The sequence below is a fragment of the Frieseomelitta varia genome, unplaced genomic scaffold (assembly GCF_011392965.1).
Source record: "Frieseomelitta varia isolate USP_RPSP 00005682 unplaced genomic scaffold, Fvar_1.2 scaffold_214, whole genome shotgun sequence".
Lineage (NCBI taxonomy): Eukaryota > Metazoa > Arthropoda > Insecta > Hymenoptera > Apidae > Frieseomelitta > Frieseomelitta varia.
The window spans coordinates 413004-438112 of record NW_025109906.1 but is presented as its reverse complement, the minus strand read 5'-3'; the positions used below and the strand labels follow the sequence as shown (position 1 = coordinate 438112).

Genomic DNA, 25109 nt, shown 5'->3' with positions numbered 1-25109 from the left:
TTATTTCATGTTATACATGTTACATATTTCAACGCAAAAAGATGTTATTGTACTTTTTTATATGTATCTCGTAGGTTGAAATAATTTTCTATTATTTTATATAAGTATTACCATAGATTATAAATGTACCATTGATACCTATAGTATTCCTAATAATAGATGAATAATTGTTACACTTAATATAAATTTTTTCATTCATAATCTGCTAAAACAGTTCATTATTTCAAACCTATAATTTATGATTTAATGGCAAGCATAAAACATTAATAAATGTAATACATAATATTCATTTGATTTATAATCTTCTTATAATAAACCAGCGAACGAAATGTGTGCAAGATTTATTGTTGCATTTAATTATAATTAAAAGAAATTATGTATTCAAAATATTCACTGTATAAAAATTTAATTCTGGATAATCTGTAACATATCAGGCTCTAAATCAATATTTAATTATGTTATTGCAATATATTAATCGTTATTACATGAAATTTTTCCAGCTTCTATTACTAGAACTATAACTGGATTTTGTGTTTGTTATAGGTACATAATATAAATATATATGTTGAAAAAGTGTATATAAATACATATATATATATATAACATGGTTTTAATTTTGTATATAAACCATGCAGTGCAATTATTAGAATCCATGTAACTAACATTAAATTAATTTAATAATAACATTAATAAAAATGATTGTACAACAATGTACAATATACTAATTGTAAGTTATAAATAGCTTATAAAAACATACAAATTTATGATGAATGTTAGATATAATATTACATTATTCTGGTTACAGAATCTTTATGAAATTCTTGCTCTTAACATGGTATATTTTAAATTTTGTAAAGAAAAAAGTTGCATAATTTAACGAAATACGTATTCAGCATCTTATTTGATATGTAGGTAAGTATTTCTAATACAAGTGAAGTTATAAAACTTTTCTATTAGCTTTTGCTTGTATTTGGTGAGCAAAGTAAAACATAATGTTACTCCATATTAAAATATTAATATATGATAAATTTCGTATTATTAATAAGTAAGTTTACAAATTAATATTGCCAGATAAATTTGAAGATGTATTGATGTGTGAATATATATATATATATATATATATATATATATATATATATATATATAAATACATGTATGATTTCGTAATATTAGAAATATTCTGTAATATTAACGACCATTTTAACAGTCGTACGACGTTATATAAAAATACATCAGAGACAAAAATGAATAAACGAAGTTACAAAAAAAAAGTTCCAAATATAAAATGAATGAAATGAAGCGTGAGAGATCGAGAACAAAAGAAATTGGCTTTTAGTACCATCTGTTGACGAAAGTGGTGAACTGCAACATTGACCGGGTTCAGAAATTCATAAGTTTCGAAAGATATAGCTGTCTTTTTGTTTGCGTTCAGCTTGACGGTTGTAAAGAGAATTTATATTTGAAAATTAAATGTAGAAGGCTTAACGGCCGCTGAAAGGTCATCATAGACCTTGCAATCTAGTTACGTGAACAGACTGAATGAACTGAACTCGACAATTTTTCCTAAGTCTCTTGATCTCCTTGTCAAAAGACATCCTTCTGTATCTTCGTTTTGTAAGGTAGGTTCGAATTTTTAATGACAAATCCTTGCCAACTATTACGCTCTGATGTTTGAGATTTTTTTTTGCCTCGCAGGGCAATATATTTTTTGTAATGCTGTGTTTTATTGAGAAACGCATACAGTGACAAGTTAACAATTACTCCGTTATATATACGACACATGCAAATCGTTAGTACTAAAATATATCGTTGTGCAATAAATTTATTTGCAATAAATGACATCCCTGAATTACAGTTCTGATCTTCGTTTCCGAAATTCATTTGACAGAAATGATCTTTTGTATCAATTGTAATTATAGTTAGAATTACAGCTTCCACTCTTTTATTTTGCATGTTACTCTGGAGATTTCAAAAATATCCAATTGTTGTTATATCGTTTGCTTTTAACAGTTTCTTTTCCTAGTCTAGTAACTAGAAATTAAATGTCTTTAAAGATATATGTAAATACTGACAGGAATTGCTTCTGATAAACATATGACTGTATTTTATGTTTTATATGTTTTGTCCGTTCAGTGTTTTGCATATTGATTATATCTATTTCTATTCGTGATGTATGTTTTATTGTGATTCCTACTAATAATTAAGTGTATTTAATAAAAATATATTTTAATATGTTAATATTTTTCATAAATTCTATAGATAAAATTGAATATTGAAAAGAACTTATGAAAAAATCATATAACACTTTATCATTGAAGTTTTTAGTAAACTGTATGGTTTAGTAAAATATAATTATCTTTGTAGATTTTGAAACATGGAACAAGACACAGAATATGTGAAATTACCACTAGAAGAAAGATGTGTACATAAGGTAATACATATGTTCCTTTCTTGTTATAATTTTTAATATTTAACAAATATGATTTTTTAAATAATATTTTTATTCATTTTATACTATTCAGTTATGGAGAGCTCGTTTGCATGGTTATAAAGAATGCGTAAATACATTTCAATGCATTGATGACGAAAAGTCTCCAGAATGGAACAAGTTTCTGGGATTTATTAAAAAGTTTGTGGTAGACAGCAATGCAGTTGCTCAGGAAAAAGGATTGGAGGCAGCATTAGCTTTCATTGAAAATGCTGCAGTAGCAGGAAAGTGAGTATCGAAATAAATGTATTAATCTGTTGAAAAAATTTACTGTTATTTCTATGCTGATCATGCACATAATTAATAAATATCCAACAAAATTATATACTTGTAATTTTTTAGAACTGTTGGCGAAGTTATGAATGGAATTGTTACTAAATGCATTGCTGCACCTAAAGCTAAAACAAAGGAGCTAGCAGTACAAATAACACTCATGTATATTGAAATTGAAAAACATGAAGCTGTTCAAGAAGAATTATTGAAGGGAACTGAAGCAAAAAATCCAAAAATTGTTGCTGCATGCATTTCTACCCTGACATTGGCTTTGAGGTAATTACTTATTATTAACTGTATTAATTATTAACTGTACTAATCTTAATGTATGTTAGTTGTCCTAATCTTAATACATATTAAACCTCAATATGTAATTATTTGTTCTTAATTTTATAGACAATTTGGACCAAAAGTAATTAATATAAAGTCTTTAATAAAAAAGATTCCTGGTTTTCTTGAAGATAGAGACAAAACTGTCAGAGAAGAAGGCAAATTTATGGTTGTTGAAATTTATAGGTACTATTTTAATTCTATTTGTACAAACATTATAATATTGTGTAGCACGTTTTCTTTCTGTAGCACTCAAAATTCTATTATTTTGCCATATTTAGATGGATTGGTGCTCCTTTAAAACAACAGTTGAATACATTAAAACCAGTACAAATTACGGAATTGGAAGCAGAGTTTAATAATCTAAAAGAAGAAAAAGTTATTCCTACACGATTTTTGAAATCGCAAAAAACAAAGGCGATATGTATTACAGATTCTACAAGTGATATCGGTGAAGGTAAATAGTTTTGAAATTGTACACTATAATTTTTTTACTGTTCCACTTTTTAACGAAAAGTTTGTATTATATTCAAGAAGGCAAAGATGATGGTGATAGCGTTTCTGCTCCTGATGTTGATCCTTATGAATTTTTGGAACCTGTTGATATACTTTCTAAACTTCCAAAAGATTTTTATGAGAAAATTGAAGCTAAAAAGTGGCAAGAACGAAAAGAAGCCGTAGAAGCATTAGAGTCTCTGGTAAAAAATCCTAAATTGGAAAATGGTGATTATGGAGATGTAGTAAGGGCTTTGAAAAAGGTATGAGTATCTACATTATTATTATGTTACTTTATTTCTAGTTCATTTATTTTTTAAATGTTCTGAACAGATTATATCCAAAGATACTAACGTACTAGTGGTTGCATTGGCTGGAAAATGCTTGGCAGGGCTAGCAATTGGTCTAAAAAAACGATTTCAACCTTATGCAACTGCGTGTTTGTCATCAATTTTGGAAAAGTTTCGCGAAAAAAAGCAAAACGTTGTTCAAGCACTTAGGGAAGCTGCAGATGCTATTTTTCTTAGTGTAAGTACAAGTAAAATACAAATTAAGATATAGATTATAATTATTAAAAATAATGTTTTATGCATACATTAGGTTTCTATTGATTTAATATTAGACGATACGCTCGCTGCATTAGAAAACAAAAATCCTGCAGTAAAAGCAGAAACGGCTACTTATTTAGCAAGATGCTTTTCTCGTACACCACCACCAACTTTAAATAAAAAATTATTAAAGGCTTATACTAGTGTACTTTTAAAAACTTTGAACGAATCAGGTATGTTTTGAAATACACTATTTTGATATTTGTGTGTATTATTATTGTTAAATTCATTTGTTTTAGATCCAACTGTTCGGGATAGTTCTGCAGAAGCTCTTGGCACAGCTATGAAATTAATTGGTGAAAAATCTATGATGCCATTCCTTACAGATATAGATAATTTGAAAATGACTAAAGTATGATCAATTTTATAAGAAAATAATTAGGTTACATGTGTAAATTCTATTTTTATTTTCTTTTGTTAGATAAAAGAATGTGCAGAAAAAACCGTAATTCACGTTAAAGTTCCTAGTACATCAAAAGTGAGTGTAGAAAGACCAAATACTGCTCCAAGTAAAATTGAATCAACAGCAAAAGGTAAAGAATCGGAGCCAAAAGCAAAAAGACCTAATACAGCTAAGAAACTTCCATCTAAGAAACCATCTGCTTCATCTTTGACTAATTTGGGTAAGTATATATAATTCCCAAAGTTTATCATTATGGTAATTTAATCTAATTGTTTAATCTAATTTACTCTTAATAATTTTTATTTATTGCAGCTGGTTCTAAAAAGTCAACTAGCACCAAAATTCAAGCAGAAAAAAATTATAGTATTGAAGAAATAGAAGAAATGGCTATTCAAATGTTACCAAACGATATTCTTAATGGTCTTGTCGATAGTAATTGGAAGACTCGATTAGCTGCAGTTGAACAACTTTTGGAGGTAATTAAAGCTTTTATGTAACCTATTTTTAATCATAAATGAAGTAATAACATTACACTAGATGTAATTAACGAACAATGTATTGTTTTAGTTTGTAAAACAAATAGATCCAACAGAAATACCTATACAAGTGATTGTACGTACTTTGGCAAGGAAACCAGGTTTCAAAGACACAAATTTTCAAGTTCTAAAATTGCGATTAGAAATAGTAAAGTTTTTGGCAGAAAATTTTCCGTTTTCAACGTAAGATAATTCATATTTAATTTCATATTACAGTTATGTCATGCATGTGATATGCTTATATTTCCTTACAGTACTGTTTGTGAATATTGCATCATGGATATAACTGAAAAATTAGGAGATACAAAAAATAGTGCAGTTGCCGGTGAAACTCTTTTAGCAATAGCAGAAGCGACAAGTTTAGAGTATGTGGCACAGGAAATAGTGGCATTTGCTTTTAATCAAAAAAATCCTAAAGTTCAGCAAGAAACGTTAGGTTTATTATGTAGAAGTCTCATAGAATTTGGTTGTGTGTAAGTAATAATTTATTTAATATATTTCATTTTAAATAATGTGCATGTAACTTGTAATAATTATATTTTAGCATCAATGTAAAGTCCTTAATGGAAAATATAAAAAAGGCAGTTGCTGCAACAAATCCTGGTGTTCGTACTTCGGCTATTGCATTATTAGGTACATTATATTTATTCATGGGTAAACCACTACTTATGTTCTTCGAAAATGAAAAACCAGCTTTACGCCAACAAATTGAACAAGAATGTGAAAAGGTAATCTGTTATGATAAATTATTTGTTTCAAAATACATATTTTTGCTATCTTACGAAAATTGAACCTTATGTTAACAATGACAATACTGTGTTAATGTAAGTTATTATATTACAGCACAACGGTGAATCACCACCCGCTCCAATTCGTGGAATAAAGAACAAAAAGGACAAAATAAGTGATGATGATGAAGATGTAGAAATAGATAAAAAATCTACTACTAACAGTGAACCTGACATTAACAATCTTATTCCTCGTGTTGATATTAGTAATCAAATTACAGAAGGTCTTCTTAATGAGTTGTCTGATAAAAATTGGAAGGTTAGTGTTATATTTTAAAATATGCAATTATTTAATAACATAAAACAATTTTTGTTTAAATTAGGTACGAAATGAGGGTTTACAAAAAGTAAATGCTATTATATCTGAGACAAAATTTATAAAAGGTTCTATTGGTGATTTACCGCAAGCTTTGGCTCTACGATTAATTGATAGTAATAGTAAAATAGCTCAGTCAACCTTAGGCATATGTCAAATTTTGGCTGTTGCAATGGGTCCTCCAGCAAAACAGCATATACGAGTTCTTTTTCCTGGGTTTATACAATGCTTGGGTGACAATAAAAATTGGATTAGAACTGCAGCTATTTCTTGCATAAATACATGGGGAGATCAGTGTGGGTATAAAGAATTTTTTGATGGTGAAATGATCGGAGATGCATTAAAATCTGGATCGCCAATACTTAGAGCCGAGGTTTGGAGTTGGTTAGCACAAAAATTACCATTGATTCCTATAAAACAAATACCGAAAGAAGAACTTCTTGTATGTCTTCCGTATTTGTACAATAATTTAGAGGACCGCAATTCTGATGTGCGGAAAAATGCTCAAGAAGCAGTCTTAGGATTTATGATTCATCTTTCTTATGAGGTAATGGCTAGAAATACAGAGAAATTGAAACCCGGATCACGAACAGTAGTACTTGCTGCGTTAGATAAGTCTCGACCGAATCTACCTATGAAACCTTTACCGAAGAAACAACCACCGAAGGAAAATAACCAGAAAGTTGTTAAAAGTGCAGGAGCTTTAAAAGCCGCAAAAGCAGTAGTAAAGCCCAATCAAAAGCAACCAACGTCCAAACCTGGTAGTGCTCGTAAAAAGGACGATGATGTGGATACAAGTCCTTTGTTGGCTACCAATAATTTGAAGCATCAGAGAGTCATCGACGAACAGAAGTTAAAAGTTTTGAAATGGAATTTTACGACTCCAAGAGAAGAATTTGTTGAACTTTTAAAAGAACTTATGACCGCTGCAAACGTAAATAAAACTTTGTTAGCAAATATGTTTCATTCAGATTTTCGATATCACCTTAAAGCAATTGAAGCATTAATTGAGGTAAGTATTTTAACACATGTTAAATCTTTTATTTATTTATTTTTGTAAATATTAATATTCTACTGTAATAATATTCTTTTTTAATATTTTCATAAATTTTAGGATTTACCTGACAATAGCAAAGCATTGGTATCGAATTTAGACTTAATTCTGAAATGGTTGACACTAAGATTTTTTGACACTAATCCTTCAGTATTATTAAAAGGTTTAGAATATTTGCGAATGGTATTCAACTTATTGATAGAAAACCAGTATCATATGTTGGAAAATGAAGCTGCATCGTTTATTCCATATCTCATTATTAAAGTAAATATTTTTATACTTAATATTATAATATTACTTTAATATTTGTTTCAACATATATTTTACTTCTTATATATATTATACATATTTGTTTAGATTGGCGATCCAAAAGACGCAGTGCGTAATGGAGTTCGTGCATTATTTAAACAAATAGCATTGGTATATCCAGTGAGCAAATTATTTTCTTATGTAATGGAAGGCTTAAAGTCTAAAAATGCTCGACAGAGAACAGGTAAATAAAATGTAATTCAAAAGTATTGTAATTGAAATTGTAATTAACAAAAGTTGAAGTAACAATTTATTTTGCTTTTAGAGTGCTTGGACCAACTTGGTTCTCTTATTGAAAATTATGGACTGTCCGTTTGTCAACCATCTACATCTGTAGCATTAAAAGAAATTGCTAAACAAATAGCAGATCGTGATAATTCTGTTCGAAATGCCGCTTTAAATTGTATTGTTCAGGCATACTTTCTTCAAGGAGAACGAATATATAAACTTATTGGTCAGGTAATAATTTTATAATTTATATGTATTTATTATCAGATGATTATGATTGTACAAACTAATTTATTGATTATTAGATATCTGAAAAAGATCAATCATTACTGGATGAGCGCATCAAAAGAGCTGCTAAAAATTATCCAACAAAATCAGCTTCTACCAATAGACTTTCTGTACCTTCAAATGCAATACCTATTTCTTCTAATGAAGACGTTAAAACTTCTAATGAAGAGTATGAAGAAGAAAGTGATGAAATACCTGAACCACAGCCACCTGTATCATCTCAAACAAATGAACTGTAAGTGTCTACAAACGATTTTATATATTATAATTTTTTAAGCCATGACATTGATATATATTTAATGCTATTGCCAATATTCTTAAACAAAACATATCTTTCGTAACTATATTTTATTATCTGTCTTTATTTTTAATTATTTTTATTTGAACGAATTTGCTTTTAATATTTCCAGGACACAATTAATAGAGGCTACAAACGTAACAGCAGAATCTAATGAAATTAATGAACCTCTTTCAAACACTCCACAAGAAATAAATATTTCGCCTTCAAATTATCACGAAGATGATATTAAAACGTTTGTTTCTTGTGATTTGTTTTCAGTATATTGTATATGTGTGGTGGCGGGTACATGGGAAATAGCAAGCGCATGTTTAATTAGTTATTCGAATTCCACTATAATAGTATAAATTTATTTAATGTCATTAATACATATACACATTTGTTTTTGTCTTTTTCAACATTTGTTATTTCGTAGGAGTAATAATCATGGACTTTATATAAAAAATGATATATTTCAAATTTTATAGTTTGAAATTGGTTCAATGTTGTCAGGTGGTGAGATAATCTAAGAGTAATGTTAGATTAAGATTATAATTGTAATAAATTTTTAGAAATTCTCCAACATTGGCACAACCAAAAGTTTCGGGTCCGTTTGGACTTGACATGGACTTTTTACAAAGAATTGAATTAAATGCACCTGTGAAGTATAGCAATCCAGTTCTTGTAGAAATTGATTTAACGGATTTAAATGAAAATCCCAATACAAATATACACGAAGTACCGTAAGTAATTATTAATCAATTTTTATTATAATAATTATCTATATGTGCATATTTTCTAATTAACAGTAATAGAAGACATAATTAATAATTTTTCTATTAACCCTTACTCCATAAATCGGGGTCTTTCGTGTCCGAGTCCAAATTTAAAAAAAATATAAGTTTTTTTCACTCAAATGATAAACAGGTAACGGACTTTCAATTCCTTTTCTAAAAAAAAAAAGTTAAAAGATAAGAATTTTAATCATACAGAACAGAACACTTGTCAATTTGTTTAGATACGGTACACAAATGACCCCAGCTTACGATCTGCGTCTATAGTTTACAGCAAGTAAGTAAACATATATTTTGTAAAAAACATTTATGGAGTAAGGATTAAATCTAAGATACAAACTATCAAAATAAGTTGTTTTAAATATTAAATTTTAATGTTAAAATTTTTTTCAGAGTAATTCCTATGTCTCCTCCAAAATTATTAGTATCGAAAAATGCTACAATGACGCAGCAGCAATTGAGTGCTGCTAATACTAGCAAAGAAGACAGTCTTGAACGTAAAATTCTTGCAATGTCTAGTCTGGACTTGGCTGTTGCAATACAGTCGATGAACAGCATAGATAATGTTCGTATTTATATATTAAATTGTACTTATAAATCTCATACTTATAATTCTTTATTATTTTATAGCTGATAAAATCTCATCAGATTCTGAGTTTACAATCCAAGGAAGATAAATTTATCGGTTCGATAAATATGCAGTTAAAACTTTTACAAACCTATCCTTTACAACAAGGAGGTGCAGATATATCTAAAGGTTTTAGAAATACATTCATGGTTTTATTAGCGGTAAGGACAAATTGTATAATACATATAAAATAGTAAGATGTAAATTATATTTATTGTGGAACTATCTTCTACAGTTTTACGATACTGGAATTCTTGGAAAAAATGTTCCGTTAATTCATTTAAAAGAACTTGTGGATCAAATGATCAGCTTGCTAGCAGAAAACAAACTGAATCATTTGCAGCAGGCAGATGCATACTATCGCGTTATTAACAACATTGTTTGTAAAATAATAGACAATTCAAATCATACTACTATTATATGGTAATAATTATAAAAATCTTATTTTCATTGAAAACGTTAAAACATTAAACGGAGCTAATTCATTGATTCCTCTCATGTTTCCATGTAGTGTTTTAATAAAATTACTTCATGGATGTGCTGAATCTACTGCTCCATCCAAATATGAAGAACTAGTAATGAAGTGCTTATGGAAAATAGTGAAAACGATTCCTAATTGGGCTGCAGACTTAGATTATGATACTATTCTTTTAGAAGTACATCGGTTCCTCAAGGTAGACGTTTTTTGTTGCAATCATTTTTTGTGAATATCATTTATAATAATCTGTGAAGATATTTTATTACATATGTTTTTTACAGGATTATCCAAGTGTATGGTGGAAGAAACGAAAGTCTGATACTCCATTACGTACAATTAAGACAATTCTTCATAGTATGACCCGTGTAAAAGGCAGTACAATACTCAGTCATTTAACACGAATAAACAATACAAATGAATCAGAGTTACAAAGTTATCTTATCAGGCTAATTGCGGTTAGTAGTTAAATATTATGAGATATTCAATGTTGTAAAATGTATAAAATTTTCATTTCTTATAATAATTTTTAATAGACATTTAAACCAGATGAAATGAATAGTAACCCAAAAACATGTTTGAAATCCAGCAGCGCTGGAAAAACTCAAGAACATTTATCAAAATTTACTCATCAACAACTGTCCGAAATATTTAAGAAGATTGGATCAAAAGAACATACAAAAGAAGTATATAGTCAATAAATAACATATTTTATTATTTAATGGAGATAATATATATCCACTATATAATAAATAATATATTACATAATAGATAATACATATCCATTACATACTAGTTAATGTTTTGATACTTTCATGAATATACTTATTTTGTAACAGGGTTTAACACAACTTTATGATTTTAAACTTCAATATCCTGAAGCGGATGTACAACCTTTCTTAGTAAAATCTCATCAATTCTTTCAAGACTTTATAGAACAAGGATTAAGAGATATTGATCAAGCAAGAAAAAATCAAAATCTTATAACACAAACTAATAATCAATACTCAACAGGTAAATACACAATATAAAATATTAATATAAGTTTATTGTTGCCTTTACATAAATGATATGCTACAGAAATAGCTGAATCTGCTAGTTCTGAAGAAAAAAGCCTAATGGATCCATTGCATAGGCTCGAGAAACTTCGAGCATCAGAAGCACAGTGTAGAACTACTAGCCAGCCAAGTCCAACATGAATTAACTTCTATTAATATTTATTAAGTAAGTAGAATGTTTAAGAGTGTAGAAAAAAGGAATGAATTTGAAACTTGAGAAAAATATAAAAAAGAATTCTTTAGTCTAAAATATAATTTTGTATTCTTTTATGGTTTGTAGTATATTAAAAAAAATATATATATTGAAAACATGTTGTTAGAAGTAAAGATAAAGATTTGTATTTTAATAATTTGAACATACAATTAGATATTGATGAATTTTAAAAAAATTCTTAATTCTTTCATTTACATTCAGTGTGTTTTAAAAGATTTCTGAGTACAAAATTACATTTTATATTGAAAGAATTGATTTTAATGACATTTTAAAATGTTTTTTTTTATTTAGATTCTGAAATTATGAATCAAATTACATTCTTGAATTAATTTTTTATAAAAAAAAATGATGTATATTTATATATTTATTGTCTATATGAACAGATAAATTATATTTTACAGGATTGCAGTGCTTAAATAACTGGATTAAGAACCAATAATACATACAATACATATGAAGTAAATAGTACATAGATCATGAAGAATAATCTTGTACCTACTGTACGTATTACGTTGTTCAGTGGAAAATTAACTGTAGCATTTGTCTTGATTTTCTCAATAACTACATGTGTTATAACGCTAATTACCGGAAGTTTGTGTTAAAACTCTTAAAATAATTGCGAACATGTTACATTATTCGTATTTATTGATATTTGAAAACGGTAATTAAGCTATAAGATACTAGTATTATGCTCTCTTTAGACTGATTTTACACGCAACCGATTTATATTCTGTTACTTCTCTTAAAATAAATTCACTCATTAATATAAATATATATATCGTTAATTCTATATTTATAAACGAAGTATTACATGTCTCTATTGTTTAATTGATTAAAACTCAATCATACCATTAAAAACAGATAAACAGCATGTCTCTCCATATTAATAATCCCGGTATATGAATATAGATTTAATATGTTAATTTTTCAATAATGTAGCATTAGTGAAGTAACGAATAGTAATAATAGTAATTTAATATATCTTTAAAAATTTCTGGAAGAATTTATGTAGTGTAAGTAGATTGTATATATTCTAATTTAAAATATTCAATAAAATAACTTATAATATTACCACTTATTATTTTTACACTATATATTGTTGTTTAATGCTTACTATGTAGTATCCTTTAATCTCATGATAATTTTATTCACACATGGAGTAATTATTTATATCAATATAATTTCAAGCATAATGTACATATTATATACATAAGTACTCTTTAGACAAAAATTTAGCGTACATTATGATTTTTACTATTACTTACTAACAGTATATGAAAAATATGTACATTGTCTTATAACAAAATATATTTTATGACATATAGGTATGTATGTATATATATATATATATATATACATATATATATGTATATATATATACATATATATATGTATATATATATACATATATATATGAATACTGTACATTGTTTTTATAGGTTGTCTGTAGGTTTTATAAAAAGTGCTGTCAAGGCAAATAGTAGAAATACCATTCCACCAATTATGGTCACTATAAATAATAAAGATAATCTGATTTTTTTTCAGTTACATTACTATCATTAATATTTAACGATACACATATAATCTACATAATCTATATATGTATTATATATAATTTAAAATTCTTTTTAGTAATGTTATCTATTTTTTAATATAAAAAAGTATAGTTTACCTGTTCGTACTGAAATTTTCTGAGCTATCATTCTCCCCCCTAATACTGCCAATCCTGTACAAAATGAATGTCCTAATATTCCTCCTATTGCAACTCCATAAACATCCTAAAAATAATAAATTTTTTTACTCTTTTTCACAAGTAGAGTTTAACATTGCCTTATACTTAATTCTATAACAATAATTTAATATACTATATAAATGCTAAATATATAATGTTATTTACTTCTCTTGCTGCAAGTATGATAGTGGTAAGTTGTGAGCGATCACCCCATTCTGCAAGAAATGTTAATGTAAATGCTTGAAGGAATATCCTAGAGAGGAGCATCACTGCACTAATTTTTGTTGCTTTCCGTACAACACCAGTTTCTGGATCTTGTACTAAAGTGCTTCCAGTTTCTTTTTCATACTGAAAGTGATGACATTTAAAAATTATTTAATTCCTGCAAAAATGTTAAAGGAATAGTTTCAAAACACTTATATAAAATCTAATGAAAATTGCTCACAGCTAATTTATATTTTCAATACTGATACCTCGTCCTCTCGTTTCCTTAAATCAGATTGCACTTCCTCTAATTCTTCTTGCCCTTCACTTGTAGACATCTTATAGCCATCCCTTAGCATTTTCAAACCAAATAAAGCAAAAAGTGCAGTAGAAATATAGTATGTATAAACGCTAGGAATTATGGTTGCAGCGTATCCAAAAATGACTGAAGATTAAAGAGAAATGTAAACATATTTTAACTCTTTCTCCTTTAATTTTCTTCGTATAAAAATAAATACAATATAAGCTATTAATAAACAAATATCTCTCAATAAATTATAATATGTACAGTACTCTCAGGTCATTTTAATTTACAAGTATACAGTACGCTGAGTTCATTTTAGTTTTGCTGTCTTATTTACATTTCATCTTTTTACTTTTATATCTTCTAGCATATAGTACAGTTTCATTCAAGAGATATTCACTTATAGTGACATACAGTTTAATAAAAATGATAATACCTGACAGAAGAGTCATCAGTGCTAAAGCACTAATCGCTCCTACGAAAACTGTCAATCTTGGATGTTTCATTGCCATGATAGCAGCGATGAAGAAAGTTTTGTCTCCCAGTTCAGAAACAACAATAACAGATAAAGAAGCTATAAATGCATGTAAAAAACCAAGATCCTTGGCCTGCGACGGCATTGCATTCTCAGGTTTCTAGAATTTATTATAAACACAATAAGTTTTTAATACACAAGAAGTTCATATTATGCTTAATACAGATAAATTGAATTACATATAATTACCATAGACGTCATTATCATTTGAAATCTACCATCATATATAGGTTCACTTTCACCTAACACCGTGGATAAAAGAAAATAGCTTATTAGGCATGTGTAGAAAAAATACTCGCTTGTTACTCGAGATTGGATAAAGCCCATTGTTTCTAATTTATTATAATACTGAGGGCTTTGATTTTCTTTGTACACGTTAGCAATGCATGGAATATACGTACTCCGATGTCAAGCATACTATCTATCTATAACGGAAGCGTATACTATCTATCTATAACGTTTCATGACTATATACTTGTCTACTGTATGATGCACACGGATATGTGACGGATATTTAATTGCTTCAAAAACAAATTATATTTATCATATAAAAATATTTAATATGACTGAATCGTTTATCTCGTGTATTTCATACAGATCAGTATAGATATGTTGAATTTTTGAAAGATTTAGATTTGTAATTTTTAAGTTATTTATCTCTATAAAATCTCTACATATGTGGTTCGGAATAAAGTTCTCGATAGATGTTTATCTCAAATAAGCTTATCTACAGTATGAGAACCACTGAGCAGATTTTGATGCGGTTTTCATTGCTTTACGGAGCATTTTTAGAAAGAAAAAAATTAATCTCTTCAGGTCGTGCGAAGTGAAAACTGAAAAAATCCTTTTCACTTCGATACTTGAAAATTGTTCCTACGTAAAGTCTAGTGAAAGTCTAGCAAACTTTTCTAATGCTACAAAATTTACGATTCTAGAATTTGATAGTCAAAATTATTTACATTTAAGAAACATGAACTTAATAAATTTAATTCGTGTTATAAAACACGAATACTTTTAGAATAAGAATAGTTATATTACGAGATCTGTGTTACATGAATGTAAGCTTAACGTTTTGTTGAGAATAGTATCATTGATATATTATCTTTTTTTCCTTAAGATCATTTAGACTTTAGATAATCGGTTTTCGGCACGGATTTAGGTTATCTCTGCGGAATTTAGAGGCCATCACGATCATAAATTAGTATCAGAATGGTCTGCATCGAAGTGATATGACGTACGTTATTTTAGGATTTTATAACCTTTAAAAACATGCGTAATGAAAATAAATGTAAACAATCTTGTCGCGATCAGAATAGAAACAGGTAAAAAAATGGATCGTGAAGAAGAATTTCTTAATATGTTTTTTACTCACGTTGCTCAATTATGTACTGACAAAGCTAAAGAGTTAGTTGTAAGTAATTTATATAAAATATATATAAATTTATTAGTAGTATGAAATGAAAATTTGTTCGACTGACATGAATACAATTGAATGTAAAGTTATAATACATGTAAAACTTAGTATTAACATTTCTTCTAATAACATACATTACTCTAGAATATATTATGTATGATGAGAAATATATAAAAATTGCAATAATAGTTCGTAAATATGTAGGATTTTTAAATATATAAACTTGAAATTTTTATTTATGTCTTAGTAAAATTTTAAATACCTTCCTGAAAATATGTTTTTAATGATTTATTTTAGGAAAAGGAACGTGGATCATGTCGTCAAACACAAATGGGTCCATGGGGAATGTTACTTATGCATTTACCACAAATAGCAGTGGCAGAACATTCTTATGCAGATCTAGGTTTTCTTCATACTAAAAATAAAGGATTTTTGAGGAAAGATGTAAATATGTTTAATTTAATTTGATTGACTGTATTAAGAAATAACAGTGACATTTATTTAATTATTTTTTTTTTAGAATTCATTAAGAACAGTATATGAATCTTTGAAGTCTGATATTAAAAGGGTAGAGGAAATGACCAGAGGAACTAATTCAATTGGTGCAACAGTTGCCGAGGTTTCTAATCAGCTGTGTCAATATATTACTGCAAAAATACAACTGATAGATTTGTTAGTATGTTGTTAATTTAACTTGTTGTTAGAGGTCTCATATGATATTATTCTGTTATAGTTATGAAAAAATGTACAATATGAGTATCAATAGTAAGACTATGAAATATCAGGAACTATTGCAATACATCGAAGGAATAGTAGAAATTCATTCTTTGTCTTGTTCTCATCTTGCACTAACTGCTATTAAAACAAGTTTAACGTAGGTACAAATAAAAATAAAATGTTATTGAAAGCCAGAAATTACGGACAATACATTCTTCTTAAGATTAAAATATGTTTTGATCAGTTTAGAGTGCGAAATATTAGTGCAATTGACAAAGGCACAAGTTGAACTTCAACATTGGAGATTCTTGTCAACGTTAATGGCTCTTTATGGTGCACAAACACGAATGTCAGCTTGGGAAAGAACTTTACAAAATAAAGAGGTAAAAAGTGCGGATAGGATATAGAAGGTAAAAGCTAAATGTTTTTTAATTAATCAACATACTTTTAGTCATGGAAACTGGGTTTCAGTGCTTCGTTTTTAAAAGCAAATCAACAACCAGCATTGTATCAATGGTTAGTGAAATTACGTGGTAGCATATTGGCTAAATGCTCTTTATATTTTCATACTACTTTAAGTCAGCAGGCTAGTCCAGGAGAAATGAGAAGTATCATGAGCAAGCAAAATGTGGATTACTACCACAAGTAACATTTTTAATCACTTTAATTACAATAATTTAAAGCTATTGAATTGGTATTGATACATTTTTTATTTTAGAATACAAAGCTTCCAACGAAAACACGATGTCCTAGCAGTCTTAATAATATTTGACTCTAGGGGTGTTGAAGATGCAGGTTCAGGTTATAGACATCCATGTAGAGAACCAAATACTTTTGAACAATTTCCTGTTGTTCTTTGTTGTCCTAGTGTAAGTCTATGTTGAGTATGAATGATTGATACAAAAAAATTGATCACTTTGTGCACGGTTCTATTATTTACTAAATTTTTTCTAAGAAAAATATTACCTTCTAGGTATTTATACAAAAGCCATCAATTCACTTAGATAATATACAGAAACGAATTAAAGAACGCCATACGGAACTTTTTGCTATGGATAAAATTATATATTGTAAAAATGTAAAAGTATGTTAATAGATCTATTTTTGCTAAGTTCTACATTTCAATATAAATTGATATTCTTTTAGGAAATATGTACATATGCCATGTATAATACTGATCCTAGAATGACTTTAGTCACTGTATTTGAAAGTGGTAAACAAAAGGATAAAGAAACTCATATAGCATCGTTTATGACAGACTTGTGCATGCAAATTAGATGTAATAAAATATACGAATCGTTAAAATTATCAAAATGAAGAATTATATAGATATGTTTAAAAAATGTTAAAATCCCACCAAAGATTGTAAAGAAGAAAAGAATCAAAAGTTATTTGAATGATAACATCAAACATGTTGTATATTAATAAAATTTTTATTATTTCATTATATACTATATTATTTCTTTCCAAAATTTTTATTTACAAATCATTAAATAATAAATTGTTATTAAGTAAAAAATTTCATAGAGCCATAATTGCTCTTTTTAATGCTTTTTCTTTATTCCTTTTAACTTTATTTCTACGCTTACTACTTTGGGTTGCATCTCTGAAAAGTTGTACTCCCTCCTTCTCTTCGATAACTCGTTGCATATGCATCATCCCGTGTAAGTTAAATCCAATTATATCCTAAAGAAATTAGCTTTGAATTTACATTCTTTCAATATTTACTTAAATAAAATTTATTATAATAAAACTGCTCTTACCCTTAGTTTAGAAATTTTTTCAATAGCAAGTGTTTTTACAGTTTCTAAGATAGGTAGAAGTTCTTTTGTAGTTGTAATTGGACCATGGTGAGCTTGTACTAAACATAATGCTAGTTTTGTAATCAATTCCGTGTGATAATCTGATTGCAATAATTTAGGAAGCATCTTCAGAATTTCACAAGCAGCTGAATATGGTAATAGTAACAATGTTTCTTCTAAATCACTGTAAAATAATTTCATCACGTATATTTAATTTTTGTTATATTTGAGCAAAATTTTTGCGCATATAACACATATATATTTCTTACCTTCCTCTAATTCGTTTAACCGTTTCTAATAAATAATCTTCTGTATTTGTACAATTATAAGCTTGCATTTGCAAAGGAATAGGAGGTGTTTTATCTGCTATTGCTTTTGATAATTGTTCATTATATTCTTTGGATACGTCTAAACATTCTAATATCAATTCAGCCTGAAAATTATATAAATTAAATCATACATGATGACTTAAATAAATCAATTTTTATGTTTAATTAATTTATTTCTTTTTACCCCTTTTTCACTGGATACTGTTTTTCTTGAAGGTAACGATTGTTGCTTTTGTCCTGGAACAGCAGTGCTCTCTCCAGTAGCTAACTCATTTTCTTGATGTTCTCTTTCTTCTTCTTCTTCATCTTGAAGAACTAAAGGTTCTGAAGTTCGTTCATACAATCTAACTACCCTATCAGATCCACAAGAAATAACATAAACTCCATTTGGTGAAGTAGCACAACTCCATGCTTCACCTGCATGTCCCTGAATAAAGAGATTTTAAATATCATAGCTGTTAGTTTATAATTTCGAAATAATCTTGAAAGATATTTATTACCTGTAATGTCACAATTTTTTGAAAAATATCAGCATCCCATTGTTTTACTTTTCCATCTTTTCCACAAGTAAAAATATAATGTGTATTAGGTACGAATGAAAGTCCTGATACAGAGTCATCATGAGCGAATAGTGATTTATGACAATCTCCAAAATCTAAACCCCAAATTTTTATATTTCGATCAGCAGAACCAGTAGCAATAAGTGTTGAATCACTCGATATATCCATACACAAAACTGGTAATTTATGCCCGTACAGAGAAACGAAAAACTAAAATGACATTATAAAGTTTTTAGGGATATCGTATATTGTTTAATAGCACAAATAATAGCGCGTCTTTTTTTTTAAATGTAATTACCTTAAATGTATCAAGGAAAAAGATTTTTACAGTAGAATCGAGTAATGCAACTGCAACAAATCTATTGTTAGGACTTATTCTTATACATAATACACTGTCTTCTAGTTTTAAGGTTTTAGAGTGTAAAACAGATAAAACTTTCGCCTTTATTTCTCTATCAGGATCTTGAATGAGTTCAAAATTCCAAAACTTTACTGTTTGATCTCCGCCGCCACTAGCTACTCCTTTCTATAAAAATAATCATGAATTATGAAATCATTGCAAATAACAAAGAATATTATTAAATTACCTTATCAGGAAGTAACGTAACGCTCCAAAGTTCCTTAGAATGTGCAGGAATTTCCTCTAAAATATCACCTGAAGCAATATCAATGATTAACATTTTACCATCTTTTAAACCTACAATCAAATGTCTGTCTCCTGGTACAAATGTTGCTGTCAAAGCGTAACCACATTGTACGGTGCGTAAGCACGCCAGAGTTGGTCTAGAATAATAGAAACTTTCGTGAAATCGCTAACTTATGTCGCAAGTTAACATCAATTTTACTTTAATACCTGTTCCATAATTTCACTGAATCACCACTCGCTGTTGCAAAGGCTAAATTGTCAGAACTAAAACAAACGGCACGAACTTCTGAGCGATGACCATAATTTGTTATTGATCTTAAATGTTTTACTTCGGCATCTTTTTCTTGTATAAATAAAGAATATAATTCAATGGAATTGTTATTTAATCCTGTGCATATCTATAATAATGACACGTAAAAATTAATTGACTAGATTAATTAGAAGAAGAGAAAGATATTCATATTAACTTACTCTAAGTTCGCCACTTCTACCCATAACTAAGCATAATCCTTTAACCTTGGCAGATATTTTAATAAAAGGTAGACGAATAATTTCGTCTTTTACAGTTGGTGTTTCCGAGAAATTTGTTTCTGTAGTTTCTCCGCTTCTATTTACAAAATAAATATTTATATTCATTAAATGTCTTGTTCCTATAAAGATAGTAGAAAAATATTTTTGCATACTTTTTTGCCTTCTTCTTTTCTTTTCGTAATCGTTTAAGAACATTATCTTTTATTTTATCGTCAGATAATACTTGAAATAATTCTACAGTATTGTCCAAACCATAACATCCAATAATAGTATGAGTGGTGTCAGTTTCAAGAGACACAACTCTTCCATGACCACTTCTTAATATACTTCCAACTTTTTCACACCTCAAAGGATGTTTCTATTAAAATATAATATTTTCATTAAGCATTAATCTGACAAACATATCCTAAATGCGAGTATAAATTAATTAAATCGAAAATTAATATACCACATCACTAATTTCAGCATCGTCGATATTTAAGTCATGTAAATTAGTATTGAAGTCTGCAGTGTCATCTGCGATAAAAGACATTCTCCATATATGTAATTCATTGTCATTGCAACCAGTTATTAAATATTGATCATCTTTTGCCAAGATTAAACTCCAAACCTTAAACAATGACAAAGTTAATTTATAATTAAATATGACAAAATTAATTTTTATTATACACATTTACAACTACACTTACTTCTGTTTTGTGACCAACAAGTGTTCTGAAATTATGTTCAGTATCCAAGTCCCAAAATTTGACAAATGTATCTTTACTGCAACTGATAATAATATTGTGATCTTTCATAAATGCCAGCTTTGTTATTACACCTTTATGCCCAGTTAATCTACATATTCCAGTTTCAGCTACGACATCCCAAAGAATAATATCTGTATCCTAAAAAGATGGAATTAAATGTGATTATTTCATACACTTGTGTTTTGTCTCTTCTATTAAATTATCTTACTTTTGAACCTGAAGCTAGTCTATGTCCTTCTCTATCATACGTCAAAGTTGTGATCTCAGATTTATGGCCTACAAATACACTAATATTTTCTCCTGTTTTTAAATCAAATGTTTTTATAGTACCATCTGCATAACCAACTGCTATATGTTGCTTATTAGGAGATGCAGTTAAATATGTTACATTTACTTTATCGCCTGATAATACTTGTGCCTAAAGTATCAGAAATTAGAATAATTATATTATGATTCATTGTAAGAAGAAGAATAAAAAATAAATCACAATTTACCTTTTCTCCAAGGCGTAAATCCCATATAAAAACGTGTTCACATGCTCCAACTGCTACAAATCTACCTTCTTGCTCTTGTAAAGTTACGAAAACAATATTACATGAAGAACTGACAATTATATTTAAATTCCCGGCTGGTACATATCTTAAATACTGTTTTGTTATACCCATTTTTTATTTATATACATACATTAATTCTACAAATTGAACTATAAAGAAATGTCAGATCAAACATTTATTTACTTATTTTTATCTTTTGTTTTTTATATAGCAAATGCACGATATTTAATATTTTGTGATAAATTTTACTATATTAAGGTGTTTACTGTATCATCCAAATTTATTCTTCAAAATATCAATTCAATTTTGACTGTTTAATTTGGAAAACTCTATTTTCAGAAGTTAGGTTAGAAACTCACGTGGTTAGCATTTACTACCACACACGTACAACTAGAGAAAAAAACCATGATTGGTTAACATACAGTCAATTACTTTCAAGAAATATTACAGAATGAAAGGATTTTAAAAAATGATCTCGTACCTTAATACTTAGAGGAGGAAAAAGAGATTAAAGAAGGATAGGATACAGAATATAAATATATGGATTAATGTAGAATTATTATTAACAAAATTGTACGATAACGTATTATTTTATTTTACTCCATATAAAGGAACTTGTAGGAAAAGTTGAATGACAATGTATGTAAGTATAATTTAAGAAACAGTCACATTTTCATCAGAACTATTCATTCATTCATAGATAAATGATATGTACATATGTATAAATTGTTTGAATCACATTAGAAATTGCTTTTGTAAACAGTAAACAAAAAGGCACTGTTATATATATATATTTTTTTTTTCTTACAAATGTATCATTTTAATTCCTTACAATTTTAATGCCTTAACAAATTTTCCTTCTATTTATATTAAATATAAATAATAACATTTTAATAATTTCACACTTTGTACATTTTTTTTTTAAATAGTAAAATTTTCGAATATTTTGTAATTTTATAAATTTATAAATTTCAATGGTATTGAACATTTCATTATTCAGCGAATTTTTTTTATATTAACAAATAAATATACTAAACAATAAGCTTTTACATTCTTGACAGTATTTAATAACATAATCATACTTGATTGTAAAATATATAAATATTAATAATAAAATTGTACAGTGTAGAATTATTACATACATATGTTGAACATTCCAAACATTATGCGATGTAGTTGCTATAGAATATATTATATTTTGCTACTGTATTTCAAGCATAAATATTGTATAAATAGTATGTACAAATCATCATAAATGATTGAGATAAATGTTTGTTTTATATATAGATGTCTAGGAAGAATATGTACAGTATTCAAAATTTATTACATAAATTTTTTATCCATTATTTTCTGATTGAGATTTGATGATTTGTTCTCCAACATGAACAGGTTGGACTAACGAATTTTGGAACCACATCATCCAGTTACTCAAGTAATGACCTCCCAATTGATTATCAGGATTCTCCTTTATCTGCACATTGTTTAATTCTTCAAAATTGCGAACCGTTTGAAGCTCAGTGAAATTATTATTCACTGAATGACGTCCATGCATTCTTACCTCCCTTTTTCGAAGAGCATCTTTTACTAACCTTTGTTTGCGCTCCTCTTCTGTCTCAATAGCAGATCTAGTAAATCTCATTTCTCTAACTCTCAAGGCGTCTCTCTTCAATCTTTCTTTTTTTTCTTCCTGCGTTTCTTTAGCATACTGATTGAGTCGAGCCTCTCTTCTTTTTGCCGACTCTCTATTTAATCTTTCTCTTCTTTGTTCAGGAGTTTCACTAGCATATAGTGAAAGTCTTTTCATTCTTCTTCTTTCTGCTTCACGATCTAATCTTTTCCTTCTGTCTTCAGGCGTTTCATTGTACATTCTATACTCTCTTTTCCTTGCAGCCTCTGCGTCCAACCTTTTTCTTCTTTGTTCTGGTGTTTCATAATACATTCTCATTTCTCGTCTCTTTGCTGCCTCCTTTGCTAATCTTTGTTGACGCTGTTCTTCACTTTCTTGCTCGTACAATTTCTTTCTTTTCTCTCTCATGCACTCTGCTTTCCTTCGTAATTTCTCTTTGTAATCTTGCAGTGAATTTGATTTTACTTTCAATTGTTTCTTAGGTCTTTCAGATTTACTTTCCTTGGTCTTTGCATTACCAGCATTCTCTGATGATATTGTATCATCAATATTAGTAGGGGCTTCTCGAATTTTGTCCTTGATTTTTGAGACTTTCAATCGAAGGTCAGTTTCATTATTTACATTGCACAACCATTCCGTGGTATAAACCGTTTCTTGATCTAATTCATTCTCCTTCTTTATATTAAGATTCAGTCCTAACAGTTCACTTGGTATAGTAACTGTCGAGACATTGTAATTGGTCGTTTGTAGTTGTTCATTTTGATCAATAAAAACTTCAGCTATTTGACTCGTTGGTTTTTGTATTTCTATATTTATGTTTTCGTAGTCCAAGTTTTGCAGATAGACTGAACTGTTTAAAATACCATTGATGTTACAGGTTTCACTCTGTTGCGAGATATTCAACGTCGAGTTTGAATTGTTTAGATTATTTGTGTTCTCTGTGTCGTCTTTGCTGTTTACATTCGAGTCTTCGTTGTTATTGATTGTAGCACATCCTTTGCTCTCTTTAATTTCAATAGCACAGAAATTTTGAGCTGCGTTGATTATTTCAATATCATTGAAATCCGTTTCATGTTCGTCATTCTCTTGTTTAATGTAAACAGGAATAAAGTCTATGGAACAATCTCTTATTTGCACACTAGTTTCAGTCAATTCCATGACCTTACAATCCGATAAATGCCATTAGACACTGAAATATTTTAAAGGTAAACAGAATAGTAGAGATAGGCGGAAAATTTACGCACGATAATTTTTGGGATATATTTATTTCAAAGATAGCCGAATAATGAAAACGGTTAAAATTGAAGTGCGCGTTGTATTCGGAAAGTAAGAATGAAAATTAAAAACGAGATTGAGTGTTGAAAGGTAAACTTTACCTCTGTATCGTCTGCTTATGACAGCTGATCCAAAGATGATGCTACAAGTGTTTAAAACATTCTCATTTTTGCTGCTGATCGCAGACTTTCAACCGTTATCATTTTCCTGTATGTCACATGTTATCGCAGTGTTGTCGATGGAATAAATCAGCAGCCATGAATCTATCCCTTTAACTCTGCACAGAATTAATTTGCACGCCGTGCTACTTGCTGCTCGTCTATCCACGTCGGTCGACATTAGGTTTATTCGCATCGACTCCGCTTACTGCACTTGCGCAAAAACTAGTGACGATCATTGGCCAATTCTCGTCGTTCTGACAAAGCAGCTAATGTTTCCCGCACGGGTTGTACAAACGTCGAAACGATTCGACCAATCACTGCAAATCATTTCAAAAAAGAGACACCGAACGCGGACTACGCATGCGCGTGTCAGTTATTTCAGCGCGCGTTCGGTTGAAAATGTGACG

General features: G+C 28.6%; 5 protein-coding genes across 10 annotated transcripts; 2 read left to right on the top strand and 3 right to left on the bottom strand.

Moving 5' to 3' along the window:
- Nucleotides 1–1268: 1268 nt before the first annotated feature.
- LOC122527293 (protein mini spindles) lies at nucleotides 1269–12636 on the top strand. Of its 2 annotated transcripts, none has more exons than XM_043651339.1 (31): nucleotides 1269–1619; nucleotides 2365–2431; nucleotides 2523–2716; nucleotides 2831–3037; nucleotides 3158–3277; nucleotides 3373–3548; nucleotides 3626–3849; nucleotides 3920–4114; nucleotides 4187–4367; nucleotides 4434–4546; nucleotides 4616–4817; nucleotides 4910–5073; nucleotides 5165–5316; nucleotides 5388–5606; nucleotides 5678–5861; nucleotides 5977–6180; nucleotides 6245–7249; nucleotides 7352–7555; nucleotides 7649–7784; nucleotides 7866–8059; nucleotides 8134–8351; nucleotides 8966–9136; nucleotides 9581–9752; nucleotides 9818–9976; nucleotides 10051–10238; nucleotides 10327–10489; nucleotides 10575–10748; nucleotides 10827–10976; nucleotides 11130–11304; nucleotides 11371–11514; nucleotides 11964–12636. In XM_043651339.1, the coding sequence occupies exons 2-30, from the start codon at nucleotides 2375–2377 to the stop codon at nucleotides 11487–11489; spliced, it is 5820 nt and encodes a 1939-aa protein (XP_043507274.1). In that variant the 5' UTR covers nucleotides 1269–1619; nucleotides 2365–2374; the 3' UTR covers nucleotides 11490–11514; nucleotides 11964–12636. The 2 variants fall into 2 exon arrangements, with proteins under 2 accessions (XP_043507274.1, XP_043507275.1); XM_043651340.1 differs by lacking the exon at nucleotides 1269–1619 and adding an exon at nucleotides 1654–1789.
- On the bottom strand, nucleotides 11888–15020 carry LOC122527298 (transmembrane protein 165). The gene is made up of 7 exons (XM_043651349.1): nucleotides 14527–15020; nucleotides 14239–14437; nucleotides 13768–13943; nucleotides 13460–13642; nucleotides 13235–13340; nucleotides 12968–13072; nucleotides 11888–12895 (listed from the first exon to the last, which is right to left on the bottom strand). Exons 1-6 carry the CDS (start codon nucleotides 14662–14664, stop codon nucleotides 12996–12998), a joined length of 879 nt encoding a protein of 292 aa, XP_043507284.1. The 5' UTR covers nucleotides 14665–15020; the 3' UTR covers nucleotides 11888–12895; nucleotides 12968–12995.
- Nucleotides 15021–15154: 134 nt separating this feature from the next.
- Nucleotides 15155–17917, top strand: LOC122527297 (KICSTOR subunit 2-like). 4 transcript variants are annotated; one of them, XM_043651347.1, is made up of 10 exons: nucleotides 15155–15748; nucleotides 16049–16195; nucleotides 16272–16423; nucleotides 16485–16625; nucleotides 16713–16851; nucleotides 16920–16984; nucleotides 17048–17113; nucleotides 17187–17337; nucleotides 17442–17552; nucleotides 17615–17917. In XM_043651347.1, exons 1-10 carry the CDS (start codon nucleotides 15614–15616, stop codon nucleotides 17783–17785), a joined length of 1278 nt encoding a protein of 425 aa, XP_043507282.1. In that variant the 5' UTR covers nucleotides 15155–15613; the 3' UTR covers nucleotides 17786–17917. The 4 variants fall into 4 exon arrangements, with proteins under 4 accessions (XP_043507282.1, XP_043507281.1, XP_043507283.1 ...); XM_043651346.1 differs by having other exon boundaries at nucleotides 16920–17113; nucleotides 17442–17546; XM_043651348.1 differs by having other exon boundaries at nucleotides 15157–15571; nucleotides 16920–17113.
- Nucleotides 17881–22044, bottom strand: LOC122527294 (WD repeat-containing protein 3). The gene is made up of 14 exons (XM_043651341.1): nucleotides 21580–22044; nucleotides 21294–21503; nucleotides 21026–21223; nucleotides 20785–20946; nucleotides 20489–20694; nucleotides 20277–20412; nucleotides 20013–20203; nucleotides 19747–19942; nucleotides 19458–19685; nucleotides 19100–19369; nucleotides 18784–19026; nucleotides 18540–18703; nucleotides 18232–18454; nucleotides 17881–18154 (listed from the first exon to the last, which is right to left on the bottom strand). The coding sequence occupies exons 1-14, from the start codon at nucleotides 21748–21750 to the stop codon at nucleotides 17990–17992; spliced, it is 2763 nt and encodes a 920-aa protein (XP_043507276.1). The 5' UTR covers nucleotides 21751–22044; the 3' UTR covers nucleotides 17881–17989.
- A 585-nt stretch (nucleotides 22045–22629) lies between these two features.
- LOC122527296 (trichohyalin-like) lies at nucleotides 22630–24902 on the bottom strand. 2 transcript variants are annotated; one of them, XM_043651344.1, is made up of 3 exons: nucleotides 24643–24902; nucleotides 23229–24455; nucleotides 22972–23110 (listed from the first exon to the last, which is right to left on the bottom strand). In XM_043651344.1, the coding sequence occupies exons 2-3, from the start codon at nucleotides 24422–24424 to the stop codon at nucleotides 23107–23109; spliced, it is 1200 nt and encodes a 399-aa protein (XP_043507279.1). In that variant the 5' UTR covers nucleotides 24425–24455; nucleotides 24643–24902; the 3' UTR covers nucleotides 22972–23106. The 2 variants fall into 2 exon arrangements, with proteins under 2 accessions (XP_043507278.1, XP_043507279.1); XM_043651343.1 differs by having other exon boundaries at nucleotides 22630–24455.
- Nucleotides 24903–25109: the final 207 nt, after the last annotated feature.